Genomic DNA, 14,114 nt, shown 5'->3' with positions numbered 1-14,114 from the left:
TTGTAACGTAGCATTCACTACGCTACAATATTTGCAGCCACAACCTACCACAAATCTATCCTACGTTGTAAATATGTATGAACATACGATATGCTTACCCACATACACCAGGCATGTACATACGATGTATATACATATGGGTACTTACACACACATACCAGCATGCGCTAAAAATAGAATACGCAAAAGCAAAGCACAAGCAGGCATGCGCGCAAACACACGTGGGAAGTTCGTTGGGCACTTGCGCGAAAACTTTTAAAACTTTTTCAGCTCGTCTTACTTCGCAACCGACTTGTGTGACGACGGGTATGAGGTTCTCTACAAGTGCTTATCCGCTATCAGTCTCCGTAGGTAAGGGAGCGCGTACGTCGCCTTTTGGCAGATGAGCGCAATCCTATCGCTTACGCAGAACGCCACATGGCCGAGGGGACTGTAGGAGGGGTCGTCACAGAGTGTAGATGCATCATCACACTTTGTAGACGTTGTCGTTGCTTTTTGCAACGATGTACTCCCCTCGTACAGGTCCCAAGGCCGTCGTGGAAGATCGCACTCTCCCGTGCCGCCAACCGTTTCGCACCTACATCGTTAGTGTGCAACTACGAGGGGCGACACAGGTGTGTCCTTAGGGCCCACTAATCAGTCTCCGTAGTCTCCTCATTGCAGGCCGCTGCAAATCACCGTCATTGGAGGCCGCCACCACTATCACTGTAAGTCATCACCAGCTGGGCCATTACAACCTCGCCTAGGCTAACCCCTCACTATCCGCCAGCCGCCTCCGATAAGTCGCCGGAATCCAGGAGCGCTGCTCCCTCCGTCCCCACAAGCTAGGGCCGCTGCCGCTGCCTTCGCTATTAGGGCCCCTGCCGCCGCCTTCGTTATTAGGGCCGCCACCGCCGTTGCCGCCCTGGGCCGAAGCCATCATCACGCCCCTCCCGTCAGCCGATTGCAGTAATCACCGCGATACAGGAGCGCTGCTCCCTCCGTCTCCACAAGTTAGGGCCGCTAGGGCCTTCGGTAGTGGGACCGCCCCATCGTTACCGCCCCCGGGGCCAAAGATAGTTACCCGTCATCGCTATTGAGGCCGTTGCTGCCACTCGTCGCAGGCCAGGACCGCTGTCACCGTCGCCGTAGAGTATCACCGTCGCTCTGATTGCCGCTACGCTCACCGTCGTCACCGAGTGCTGTCACTCTCACCGTTACCGATCCATAGCCGTTGTTATTCTCGCCACTACCGACCCGTCGTTATTCTCACCGTTACCGACCCATAGCCGCTGTTACTCTCCCTCTCTCTCGCTTCTTGGACAAAAGGTTGCCGGCGCTCTGGCCATATCTCGCCTCGTGTGTGTGAGTGTGTTCTACGTATTACACTAACTATTGTGTTTTATTTGGTGGGGGTTAGTGGAACCTCCATTGTACCCTGGGTCGGCTGAGCGTACCTCAGCCTTCGACAAAAGCTACATCAAAGATTTGGACATCATATCTACTCCGATGCCTACTAAAGTAAAAACTCTACCGCAGGGGCATTTCTATACTCATAAATTACCTGGGAGCTTATTTTCACAGACGGTTCCAGATATGATACCGGCTGTTCTTTGTGGTAACAAAAGGGCTTGATATTACAATTGTCATCGGTTCTTTTCCCGCGTACTGCTCGGCATTTACAATTGCTAGAAGCTGTACGTTTCGCCTCTAAAAACGAACGAAATTTCCTCACATGCACGGAAGTAAATCAGCCATCGAAGCCCTCTTTAACAGTGCTAATGATTCTCATATAATTTCGAAATCACGTGAAATACTCTTTCATTATTCTGCAAAACCCGATCTTTAAACTAAAATAAAATGAATTAAAAGTAAAATCCTAGTTTTAATATATAGCGTGAATTTTTAAGACATGCGTGGGTACTCAAAATTAGTAACACTTTTAAAAATAACTGTCAAAACATTTTTTTTGCTCTCCTGAAAAATTGAGTTTTTGCAAATAGAGGGTATTGAATATAAGCCCTCGATATACAAACATTTTAAAAGATTTGTTATCTTTTTAATTTTTTCCTTGCTAAACATAAAGTTTTTCATAAAAATTAAAATATCTTGGGAAAATGATCTGATACACAGAACCATGATCTAGGATCCAAAATTAAATTTAAGTGTCTCGGCGCTTTTTGGGTCATTTGAAAACTTGAAATTTTCCCTAGAGTGTTACAAAAATAATTTTTCCCTCCTATAGTAAACAAAAAATGTTTAATGCAATATCGAATTTTTAATTTAATAAAATTGTTTTTGTTATTTTATGGCATTTTCCACAATAAATTTTTCATTAAAAAACGGCCTCAAGCTTATTAAAAATTGTTGAATTTAATTAAATTTTAAAAAAAGTTCTTAAGTCTCTAACACATTATTAATTAACTTATTAGATTTTTATTTTATTGACATGAACATTTTATTCTAAAGAATTTTTTCTCAAATAAACTCATTTTATAGATTTTTAGTCTAATTTTACGTTTATATTTCTTATCAAATTTTGCAAAAAATGGGCTTTGTGGCATAGCGAATAGCATTAACAAATTTTGTTAGAAATTGGAATTCAGCTAGTAAAGACCGCCGACCCCGATAAGTAACTAACAAACGTATAATTTTTATCAGTTTCTTCATGCTCGCACCTACGACTTTTAATGTGTCAGGCAAGATTAAGGAACTATCGAAACGGTCTGGGAAGTGAGGAAACATCTTTTGATAGTTCCCCAAGTGACATATAAAAATCAGCTTTTATACTATGACGAAAGTATGACTACAATTTTTCATGGTTTAAGGGTGTCTGGCAGGGAGTTGGAACCATGTTAAGTGTCTGCCAATGAACGACGTAGTAAAATATATAAAAACTGACCTTTACACTATAACGAATTTTAGATGTTATTTTATACATCTCAACTCCCACCGCTCGCGCAAGAATCCTGCATCTGACACCGCAATTCTGCATGTATTCAGATGCAGGAGAGCGCTGCTAGAGCCTCGGGGCTAGAGCCGCGGGGCTGGGGACGGTTGGTATCTCAGTCGTTGTCGTCAAGTTCCACTAACGGCAGCCCTAGGAAGCGTGCAGCTTCTGTGGGGTTGGTCCACAGGGACCAGGCCGTTAGGGTTGTCTGGTTTTCCGGGCATGCGAAGAGATGTTTCGAGTCATGTGGGGTCTCTCCGCATGCTGGACACTCATTTGGCACATCCTCATTCAATCTACTCAGGTAGGAGTTTAACCTGCTGCAGTAGCCGGAGCGAAGTCGTGCTAGTGTCGTTCGAGTCTCCCGAGGCAGATGAAGCTCCGTCTCGTCAGTGTCCGGGGGCGGTATGCCTAGAACGGCATTCACAGGTCTAGAGTCTACATAACTCGAGACTGACTCCCTGAATGCCGTTCAGGGCCAGTCGGTAAGCGGAGTACGAATTTCACGTATCTCGCAAGTGCTTCCCACTTGTCTGCACTGGAGATCATTATCCCAATTATGTTGTTCGCAGTTATGTCTCCGTATCTCTCTTCCAACATTCTGTGCGCAATCAAGAAGTGTTCGCAAGTGAAGAATTTATGGTGCACGTTATCTTCGACGTTTCCACTGTAGTGACAGAACGGTGAGTCCACCCTTCCCATTCTATGAAGATATTCTCGGAAGTAACCATGACCGGTGAGGAATTGCGTCAGGTAGAAATCGACTTTCCCATGCGGTCTGTTCTACCATGTTTGAAGGTCGACTATCAGGGTGGGTGTCCATCGACCTTTTGTGCTCGCGTTCCAGTTTTGTTGATACTGCTGGATTAGTTGCTCGCGCGCCCTTGCTGCGGCAGCTGCTCGGCCTATCTCGGCACTGAGATTGTAAATCTCTTTTCGCTCGTACGCAAGTAGCTCAATTGGCATGACGCCAGAAATAACTAGAACCGCGTCCTTGTTCATAAACCAGTTGGTCCAGCAGGTCATCAACTACCCTGCTCCTGTTCATATTGCCTTGTATAAATTTAATCATATTACCCCAAGCTTTGTCTTAGCCTCAGCATCCCTGAAGGCCTTGCACGTTCCCGACCCGGGCATGTGATTGGCATTTTTCTGTCCATCTCTTGCCGAGCACCTTGCGCTTTCTTTACATGCAGAGGCTTCTTCTGGGCCTTTGCATGCCGCCTTTTTGTGGCCATTTTCCAGACAACGGAAACACCTTTGGACATCAGCGCGCTCTCTCGGACACGGCAGATAATCCAACGTACTCGCAACTTCCCGTTTTCAATAAGAGTCCGGCCTGGCATTTCGTCGATTTCCACCACGGCCATTATTTGTTCTCGCGAGTTTACAGCGAGGAGACGCGAAGTTGGCCACTCATCTTGTCTCCTAATTCTCCGCGNGAGACGCGAAGTTGGCCATTCATCTTGTCTCCTAACTCCCCGCGTATAGCGTTCTCCACTTCTGGGGCCGTGGTTAGGCAGTCCATGCCCAGAACTTCTAGACGTAAACGTCTAGTGAGAATACGGGCGTCTCCAAGCTGGCCAATGGCAATGCACACATTTTCCTTAAATGCTGAGTGGTCGCCACAGCGCTCCATTTCGATAAACACGCCACCTTCGCGGGTTTTCCGAACAGATCGAATTACGGTCTCCGTCTTCTCAGGTTGAAGCTTACCACGTATCGTTCCCAGCACCTCTTCATAGGTTTTTCCCTCAGCTGGCTTAATGATTAGTTTGGCAAGACTCTTCTTTTTTCTCACCCTCTTCTTTTTTTTTGCGGCTGGTCGCCTCGCCCTTATTGACCAAGGTTTCACCTGACGCTGGCCCTGGCTTGGGCTTTCTGCGTTTTCCAACAGTTTTCCATTGATTATCTGGTACGGTTTTCTGCGGATTATTATTATTATTATTATAACCACTATTATTATTATAACCATTATTAATAATAATATTATTACTACTACTATTATTATTATTAGTATTTTTTTTCTTTTCCGGCTCGCCTGTAGGGGAGTCGGATCGAGTTCGAGCTCTTTTGCGAGTCTGGGCCAGTTTTCCGCAGCTCGGAAAGGGTAAACCCCTTCCGCCGCTGCTCTCGGAGGTAGCTTAGTATATTTAAGCTCTCTTCGATTTGGGCCATACCCATGGACATATTTTTCTGCTTCGAGACAGAACTCTGCATCTTCTTCAAGACGAGCCGAATCTGGGCCAATTGCTCATCTTCAATGCCTTCGAAAGTTCCAAGCTTGCGGTGACATGCTTATCGCTGTTTGCATCAGCTGGTGTTTGAATTAGAGATGGGCACGGGCCTAAATTTTCAGGCCCGGCCCGGCACGAGTGCAAAATCAACTTTCAAAAACACGCACGAGCCCGCACATTAAGAATTTGAGTGGCCCGGCCCGGCACGGTGGGACACGTCCCAGCCCGGAAATAAAGAGCCAACTTTTATTATATGTATACATATGTACATATTTTTAATTTTGTGTTTATGTATGTATATTTACTTATTACTTACTTTTTATAATATATTATCTGGGAAGTAAAAAAAGTGGAAGGTATTTTATGTACAGATATGTAAACAAAACTACTAAGTATCTTATTTTTTCTATCGGTTTCCAAATATTTCCTTTTTTGCTTTTCTCTTATCTAAAGAGGTTTAAATATGTACTATTTTTTTTATAAAAACAAAAGCTTATCTAAATTTGTAGTTTTAGCAACGGGCTTTTTCGTGCTTATTCGGGCTTTTATGAAATTTTACTGAACGCCCATGCACGCACGAGTTCGGGCTGACAGCAAATATTCCGGCCCGTACCCGCGGGCTGACGCAGGTGCCCGTGCCCATCTCTAGTTTGAATACGACTATCTCGGCTGTCGGGAGTTGTCGTTTGGCAATGTGTAGCCTTCTGCGCCACGTTGGCAGCTTTCTCCGTGCTCGTGGTACCGGCATTTGCCTGCAGAGGAGTTTGTGGCGGGGAGCGCACAACTCTACCGCTCTTTCTGAATACGAGCCATTCTTCCTCCAGAACATCAACGTCGGTTTCGTTTGTCTGTTTTTGTTTTAATTTATTAATTTCAAATCAATTGGGTCTCCGCTTCAAGCCGCTATCTCCACACGTAGTCGCTTTTAAGTGTCCCAAAGTTCCCTTCTCTCAAAGGAGCAGGCAATCGCGAGGGTTGTCACAAGTCCTTATGGGATATTGTGTTCAGAGCCAAGACAGCGCAACACCAGGACCTGTGCGGCCAACTAAATGGCGGCGTGTATTGAACGTACTTGAAGACCTGCCAGGGTTTTAACGAGACGGAGGCGATTGCAGCATTAGCCCACCAGCCATTTCTGTGAGGTGTCACTATCACATACTAAAGCTTCACCCCTAGGTATTTTGTAGACCTAGAAGTTGTGACGAGTTGAGTATTATTATTATTAGCGTAAAAATGTGCTGCCAGGTGGCGCTGGAGTCGAGTTATTACTAAAAATCGTCAGTGAGAAAAGGTGCCATGAATGTCAGATTAAATCGACCTATTGCACTATTGAGTATATCGAACTCTCCTGTGTTACGAGCTTAACTGATAACCGTTCGTGAGTACAGACGTGCATAGTTTTTTTGCTCCATTTAATCAGTAAATTTACGTGGTATTTCTATAAAATAAAATACAAAGTTGATATCTTTCTGTTGCCGTTGAGCCGGCGATTCACCTGAGTGAATTATAAGCAAATTTAACTGTAAGCTCTAGTGTTACGCTTGACTTTGTTACTGCCTGTGTTTATTGTTTTTGGATTTACTAAGGTATGTCACCGGGGAAGCTGCACTTAAAAGGCGCTTAAGTAAAGGTTCCCCTCGTCTAAAACATTGAAACTTGATGAGAGTGTCGCTGCTTTGCGTCAATATTAACTGCGATTCGCGAACTTGAGGAGAAAATACAGTGTCAGACAGAGAAATTACAGTCTCTTTTCGATAGTCTCTCTAGCAAAATAACCGAAGTAGAGGCTGCACTAGTTAAGAAGATACACAGAAGTCGCTGTGCTTACCTCGAAGGTGAAAGACTCTGCTGAGCGGATTACTTCCTTGGAGACAAAACACCAGAGGTATGAAAGCGAAGTTGAGCAGCTGCGCCTTATGGTTGAGTAAGTGGAATCACAGAAAATTGCTCCCGAAGTTGCTGCTGACACAGTTGTTTTTGGCATACCGTTTATCGAAGGAGAAAATTTAAAGAGAACATTTAATTTGGTGTTCATGTTCCGCAAATAAGAGACATCTTCCGTATCAAGCGCGTGAATGGTAACACTAGCAGCGTAGTGATCATAAAATTTTATACACCAATTGATCGCAATCGTACTCTCCGCGCTTTCAGCGACTACAGAAGGAGAACTAAATCTGCAGTCTCTATTATATCTGTTGTTGGTCTCGAAGGTACACTATCTATATTTGAGAGTCTGGCTGCTGCTACAAAAAAGATATTGCAAGAGGCTATACGGTTAAGATGAGCTGGAAGATTGGTTTCCGTATTTACTCTGCGTGGTGCTGTGTATATTAGAGTTAACAAAGGTGCTTCTGCTATAAAAATTCATAAGCAAAATGATTTGCAAAAATTCTGTTGACACGTTATATTCATTCTCTTTTATGCTTTATTCGTGTACTCTTAGTTTAAGTATGTATATGTTTTCTTTCTTTGTAAAGATGGGTCATCTTTTAATTATTTACTTTGTATTAGAATGCGTTTATTTTTCATTTTGTTTTGTAGTTGCTTTTGTTTGTATGCTTTATGGTAGCTTATAACGGCAAACTCGATAGCATTGGTGACAACAGCCTAGCTATGTTAAATATTTTATGTAAGCAACAGAATGGGCTTAACATTGTCCATTTCAATGCCCGAAGTTTTAATAATATGAAAATGGACTATGTTAGATATGTGTTTGAGTCTTCCGTAGTAGATGTATTATGTGTATCTGAAACCTGGTTCTCCATTGATGTGGTTGATGCTCACTTTGATATAAATAATTACAGGCTTATACGTAATGATCGGATCGGTAAAAAAGGCGGTGGTGTTGCGATTTACTGCAAAAACCACATTAATATAAAACTTGTATGTGAGTCAAATAATGATGGAATCGAGTTTTTATTTGTTGAATTGTCTGACCGTTTGCAAAAAGTTCTTGAATCCTGTGTCTATAATCCCAATAAGTATGTTTGTGAAAATATCATACTTTGTGGTGACATAAATGATCTTGTTCGTGATTCGCTGTGTTCCTCATTTTTTGATAACGTCGCAAGTATTGGTCTCTCTGTTGTCAACACCTCGGTGCCTACTAGGTACAGCAACAACTGTAACCCTAATCTTCTTGCCTATTTTGTCGTTTCCGATCGCTCTTCTTTGTTAAGGTTTGATCAGATTTCTTTTGTTTCTGACCACGATTTCATTTTTTGTTCCCTTGACCTTAATTTTAATGCCAGTAACGCAGAAAAAATATATGCCTATAGGGACTTCCGCTTACTTGACTTGAGTGCTCTATACTTAGAACTAGATAATGTTAATTGGTGTGACTGTTGGTATTATGAGTCTGTGAATGATAAACTTGATTTTGTATCTAATTTGTTATTATCTCTTTATAATGCTCACGTTCCACTACGATATACCAAAACTACTTCGTGTCCATGGTTTACCTCCAAAGTCTTAAGGGTCATACAATTTCGTACCAAAGCGTACCGCAAATGGAAAAGAGGTCGTACTAGCGCGAATTGGGAAGCTTTTCGCGCAGCAAGGAATAAAGCCACTTCAATTATTAGAGCTAGAAAGCACCGTTTCTTTGCAGTCAAGCTGGATCCTTCTCTCCCTTCTGCTACTTTGTGGCGAAATATTAAAACTCTTCGTATATATTCCAAGAACCAACCTAAGTGTATGTTAGATGTTGATAGTTTGAATGACACTTTTCTGTGCAGTGCTTCGTCTAACGGTTGCTTGTCAAAACTTGTTCCATCTGCTTCGGCCTTTTACTCTGACGTACCTTTCGAGTTCTCAACGGTATCGGAAGACGACGTGTATAGATGCATTTTGAAAATTAAGTCGAATGCAGTTGGAGAATGGATTACCCATCAAATTTTTAATATTAGTAATGCCTTACATTATAGAACAATTGACTCATATAATTAACCACTGTTTTACTACATCTTGTTTCCCAAACTTATGGAAAGTTGCCTCTATTTGTCCTGTTGCCAGAAACAAAAATGCGACTTCCCTGTGTGATTTTCGTCCGATTAGTGTCCTGCCTGTTTTGTCGAAAGTGCTAGAGTCTTTAATGTCTGAGCAAATTTTCTCTCACATGTCTACCTAAAACTTGTTATCACCTTACCAATCAGGCTTTAGTTGAGGGCATGGATTTTCAACCGCGATGGTTAAAATTATGGACGATTTGCGAATTTCTTTCGACAAAGGTCACATATCCCTGCTGTGTTTGCTTGACTTTTCAAAAGCATTTGACTCAGTTGAACATTCACTGCTTTGTTCAAAGCTTTCTTATTACTTTGGTTTCGGTAAAAATGCACTGTCGCTAATTAGAAGTTACTTAACGGGTAGAACTCAATGTGTTAAGGTTGGCTCGGTAGCCTCGCAGACTAAACCTCTGATGAGTGGTGTTCCCCAGGGGTCCATTTTAGGTAATCTATTGTTTAGTGCCTTTATAAATGACATTTTCTCTACCTGTCAATATGTAAACATGCACGCATATGCAGATGACATCCAGATATATTTGTCCGGGCAAATTAATGATGTGGTCAGAGTTAGTTGTAATTTGAACGAGGACCTATGCTCCATCTCTCTCGATGGGCTGCGAATAACGGCCTTCGTCTTAGCCCCCTAAAATCGTATGTTCTGCCTGTCTGCAAAACAAGAATAAGTTTTAGCAGCATTCCATCTCTTTGCATTGATAACAATCCTTTAAAGCTGGTTGAAAAAATAACTAATTTAGGTTTTGTTATAAATACTAACCTTAGCTGTGCTGACCACATCAACTCCATCGCGTGCAAAATATATGGCACCCTAAGAAATCTTTGTCATTCCGCATCATATACTCCTATGCCCATTAGAAAAAAACTTGCTCGTCAATTACTTCTTCCCATCATCACTTACTCTGAGGTGGTTTATAGCAAGCTTGATTCTAGGTCATCTCATAAAATTGATACCTTTTTCAATCATATTACTCGTTATGTTTATGGAATACGAAAGTTTGACCACATATCTGGAGATGTATGTATGATTATTTAAAATCTAGAAATTGCATTTTTCTCTTCAGGCTGTTATCTACAAAGACTCCGCTTTGCTTATATGAAAAATTAATCTTTCCTAAGTCTGAACGCTCGTATGATTTAATTGTACCTCAGTTTAACTATAAAAACTCTTCTAGGCTGTTTTTTTGTCAATGCTATGACAGTGTGGAACTCTATTCCTGCCACTATTAGGAGCACAATCAACAAAAGCAACTACAAGAATGTATTATATAATTGCTTTTCTAAAACTTGATTACCCATCTCAAATTAACTAAGTTCTGTGCTGACCTACGAGTCTGCGTAATTTTTAAGGTGTACCAGTCTATTAAATTTGTTTGTTTTTCCTTTTGGGTTTGTTTTATTTGTTTAATATCTCCATTTCATTGTTTAATTTATAATTTCTGTTGTTATACCTCCCTGTTGTACTAAAAAAGATGTTTGTAAATCGTATTGTAAATACTAATGCTTCAAATTGAAATAAATTGAAATTGAAATTGATTGGCCCAATGGATGTGATTTTCCAATATTATTATGCATTTAAGCTTTTAGGGTATTTCGTCTGAAATAAGTATTTGTATATTGCATTTCTGTAGAACAATGATACGTACCCATCTTGAAATTTTCACCAACTATACTATAAAGCTTCTAGGACATAGCTCGTTTATGCGAAGGTTTGAATGAAACCACATCAACTGAATGCGATTTCCAGTATAGTGTTTATACCATGCATTTCAAAGCGGATTATGTGGCAACGCTACTGAAATGGATTGAAGTCAGCTGTTAACTTGTCAGCTGTTAACAAAAGTACTATTAATAAATGGAAAATACAAAAGTGAAATTCTTCTTTTTAAATCCTCTGGAATATTTAAACAAAAGAAGAAATAATTTGCACCGCACACTTTTATCGTCTAATGAAGAGCTTCTAATAAATATTGCCAGACAAAGGAGAACGACAATAAGAAAAATTTGCACCATGCAACGCGAAGTTCCATTGAACTTTTTTAAGGTAAACACCCCACGATTCCGAGAAATACACAGGCGCCCACGCGCCGTTGAAAGCTACTGGTGGACCGTAAAACAGCCAGGTAACGAACATCTTTACTTTGAGTCCTTCCTAATGCGGTCCGCATCGTTCCTTGTTTTGCGAGAAAAACTAAGTCCACATCTGCAATCATCTGAAATAAGTGTAACAGCTCCTCTGCCAACAGAAGTGCAGGTTGCAATTTGTTTATACAAATTAGCTTCTTGCTCTGAATATAGAATTGTTGGAGACGTATTTGGGGTTCATAAGAGTAAAGTCCACAAGTATTTTCGTATTGTCGTAGAAGCCATACTACGGCTGCAACTTCCAAAAAATATGTAAAATTCTAAATATAATCGGAGCGATTGACGGTATGCTGTATGTTAATTGTAATAAATAATATGTAAATATAACTAGTATGTGTACTCATGTAAACATACTATATGTATGTGTACTCCTGTAAACATACTATAGAATAGTTGTCAACACAAAAGTCAAGCAAAGAGTTGCGAAAAAGCAATGGTTAATAATAGGAAAATCCAACATTTAATTTGTAGGTACACATATTCCAGTTTTACCACCCAGTGAAGGCTATTTAGACTACGCAAACAGAAAGGGTTGGCCATCTATTGCGATGCAAGCTGTTGTGGATCATATATACATGTAAGGTTAACGGTTTTAACAAAGGATCCAAATAACTTTCCGCTTTTCAAGGTTCCGGGATATTAGTATCAAACTTCCTGGAAGTGCACATGACGCGACTGTTTTGAAGGAGTCCGGTCTCCACACAACTAATTCCTCATAGAAATTCCGCTCATGTCAATTGGAGACCCCACATATCCACTAATACCATTGTTATTTAAGTTCAGGACGCATTGTTGTAGAGAACGCTTTTGGAAGGCTTAAGGGTAGATGGAGGTGCTTATCGAAACGCATTGATGTTGATCCCAGTTTTGTACCTTCGGTTGTGTTGGCTTGTGAAATTTTGCACAACTTCGCTGAACAAAAAAAAAGAAATTTTCTTGGATTCCTGGGCTCAAAATATTGAAAATGATGTCGAATTTCAGCAGCCGAGTGATCAATATTTATTCGAAATAATTTCTGAGGGCAATATTGACCCAAAATGTGTGCGAAACAATTTGAAGAACTATTTATTAAGGAACATATCACTTGAGAAAATCACATATTTAATACAGAAGTCTAGACATTTATTTAGCCGTTAAAAACTTTACGACGTACGACAATACGATACTTACGACACCTTGTGAACCACCTAGCTGTTTTGGTTATAGAATGAGCTATGAATATTCTCATACAAAATTAACGAAAAAAATTGACCAAAAGAAAAACGTTGTTTATGTTAAAATCACTGTACACGGACATACATACATATGCACATGTACATGTTTTATATTTTTACCTCCCTTTTATTAGCTCGGGATGTAACTATGTAATATTGATGCGCCTAAAAGATGCAGCATTTCTATTCTCAAGTTACATACCTGAAGACAGTATGAATGGAAATTATAATAGCGAGGTTTAAGTTTTTTAAACTATAACTTTATTGTAATACAAACGGATTTAAACACGACAGCCGGTTCTACGTATCGGAATGACTCGGGTTTTACCCGACCAAGGGCTGTTGTCTCGGCGATCTAACCCCGTTTAGGTCGGCGAAGTATCTCAGAAGTTGTTCCTCCATAGGGCTGCATTCGCTACGTTTTCTTCTACTCAAGGAGGCATCGAGTCAAACCCAGGGCCAGAAACCTACATCTGCTGTGTATGCCAGAGACGACTCAGGACTCAGAGTCTGCTCAGGACTACGGACACATCGGCCCCTGCTGCTCAAACAGAGCAGCCTCCACGGCTAACCCCAGTCCTCCTGAGCAGTCCCACACAAACACCACAGCACAACAACATAACAACACAATAGACCACATCACAACCGCGACAGACCACAGAACACACACAACCGCACCACCACCCACACGCCGCCGCCAACAACTCTTAGTTCCTCCTACTATCTGCACGGTATGTCAGACCANATCGATAAACCAACCGACTTTGCTTCCGCGGAGCACCGAACATATATCAACTTCTCCAAAGCTGATTGGAAAGGCTTCGCGGAATTTACTGAAAACATCTTCGCTGCTCTCCCCACACCAACCAAAGTCCACCTTGGTGAACGTAAGTTCCGCAAGGCTGTCACTGCTGCTGCAGCCCGCTTCGTACCGGCAGGATGCATCACGGACCCACGTCCAAATTTCCCTGCCGAAGCGGCTGTTCTAGCCGTCCCCGTATCAGGGATCTCAACGCGGGATTCGGCAACTAGTGAACGTACATAAGCGGAAGAAGTGAGAAGAACATCTGAAGACCTGTAACTTCACCTCTGGTGTGAGTAAGCTTTGGTCAACCGTAAGGTCACTGTCCAATCCGACGAAGCACGACGACAGAGTCGAATTTCTTTCGGCGACCATGCCTCGTCGGACCCTGAGCGATGGGCGAGCTACTTTAGCCGGCAGTTCATACTGCATCCTCCGGTGGACAAAACCAAGCGTCGAGTGACCAGAAGGCTGCACAAACTGCCAACAAATTGTGCCCCCTTGCTTTCACTTACGGTGAAGTTCAGGAGGCCATCGTGAAGGCGAAAGCCTCCAAAGCCATTGGTCCCGACGGAATATGCATGCTGATGCTGAAAAATTTGGGTCCTGCGGGAGTAGCGTATCATCCCAGACATCTGGAAGGTTGGGAGAGTGGTCCCACTGCTCAAACCGGGGAAACCTGCCAACAAAGGAGATTCGTATCGACCGATAACACTCCTTTCGCCGGTAGAGAAGACACTTGAGGCCCTGCTGCTCCCGTATTTC

General features: G+C 42.0%; 2 protein-coding genes across 2 annotated transcripts in view; both read right to left on the bottom strand.

Annotated features, from left to right (window-relative positions):
* Nucleotides 1-14,114, bottom strand: part of Rif1 (Rap1 interacting factor 1) — a 103,760-nt gene that overhangs the window by 29,306 nt on the left and 60,340 nt on the right. The window lies entirely within an intron of this gene.
* LOC108361931 (uncharacterized) lies at nt 3,973-4,864 on the bottom strand. The gene is made up of 2 exons (XM_017614708.1): nt 4,372-4,864; nt 3,973-4,330 (listed from the first exon to the last, which is right to left on the bottom strand). Exons 1-2 carry the CDS (start codon nt 4,566-4,568, stop codon nt 4,003-4,005), a joined length of 525 nt encoding a protein of 174 aa, XP_017470197.1. The 5' UTR covers nt 4,569-4,864; the 3' UTR covers nt 3,973-4,002.

This window comes from Rhagoletis zephyria, unplaced genomic scaffold (assembly GCF_001687245.7).
Source record: "Rhagoletis zephyria isolate East Lansing unplaced genomic scaffold, Rhagoletis_zephyria_1.1 Rzeph_scaffold_00885, whole genome shotgun sequence".
NCBI lineage: Eukaryota > Metazoa > Arthropoda > Insecta > Diptera > Tephritidae > Rhagoletis > Rhagoletis zephyria.
The sequence above is the reverse complement of the archived record's forward strand: the minus strand, read 5'-3'. Positions and strand labels throughout refer to the sequence as shown.

Excerpts from the sequence above, each read along its gene's own strand:
- LOC108361931 (XM_017614708.1), bottom strand. The coding sequence starts at position 4,568 with ATGGAGCGCTGTGGCGACCACTCAGCATTTAAGGAAAATGTGTGCATT.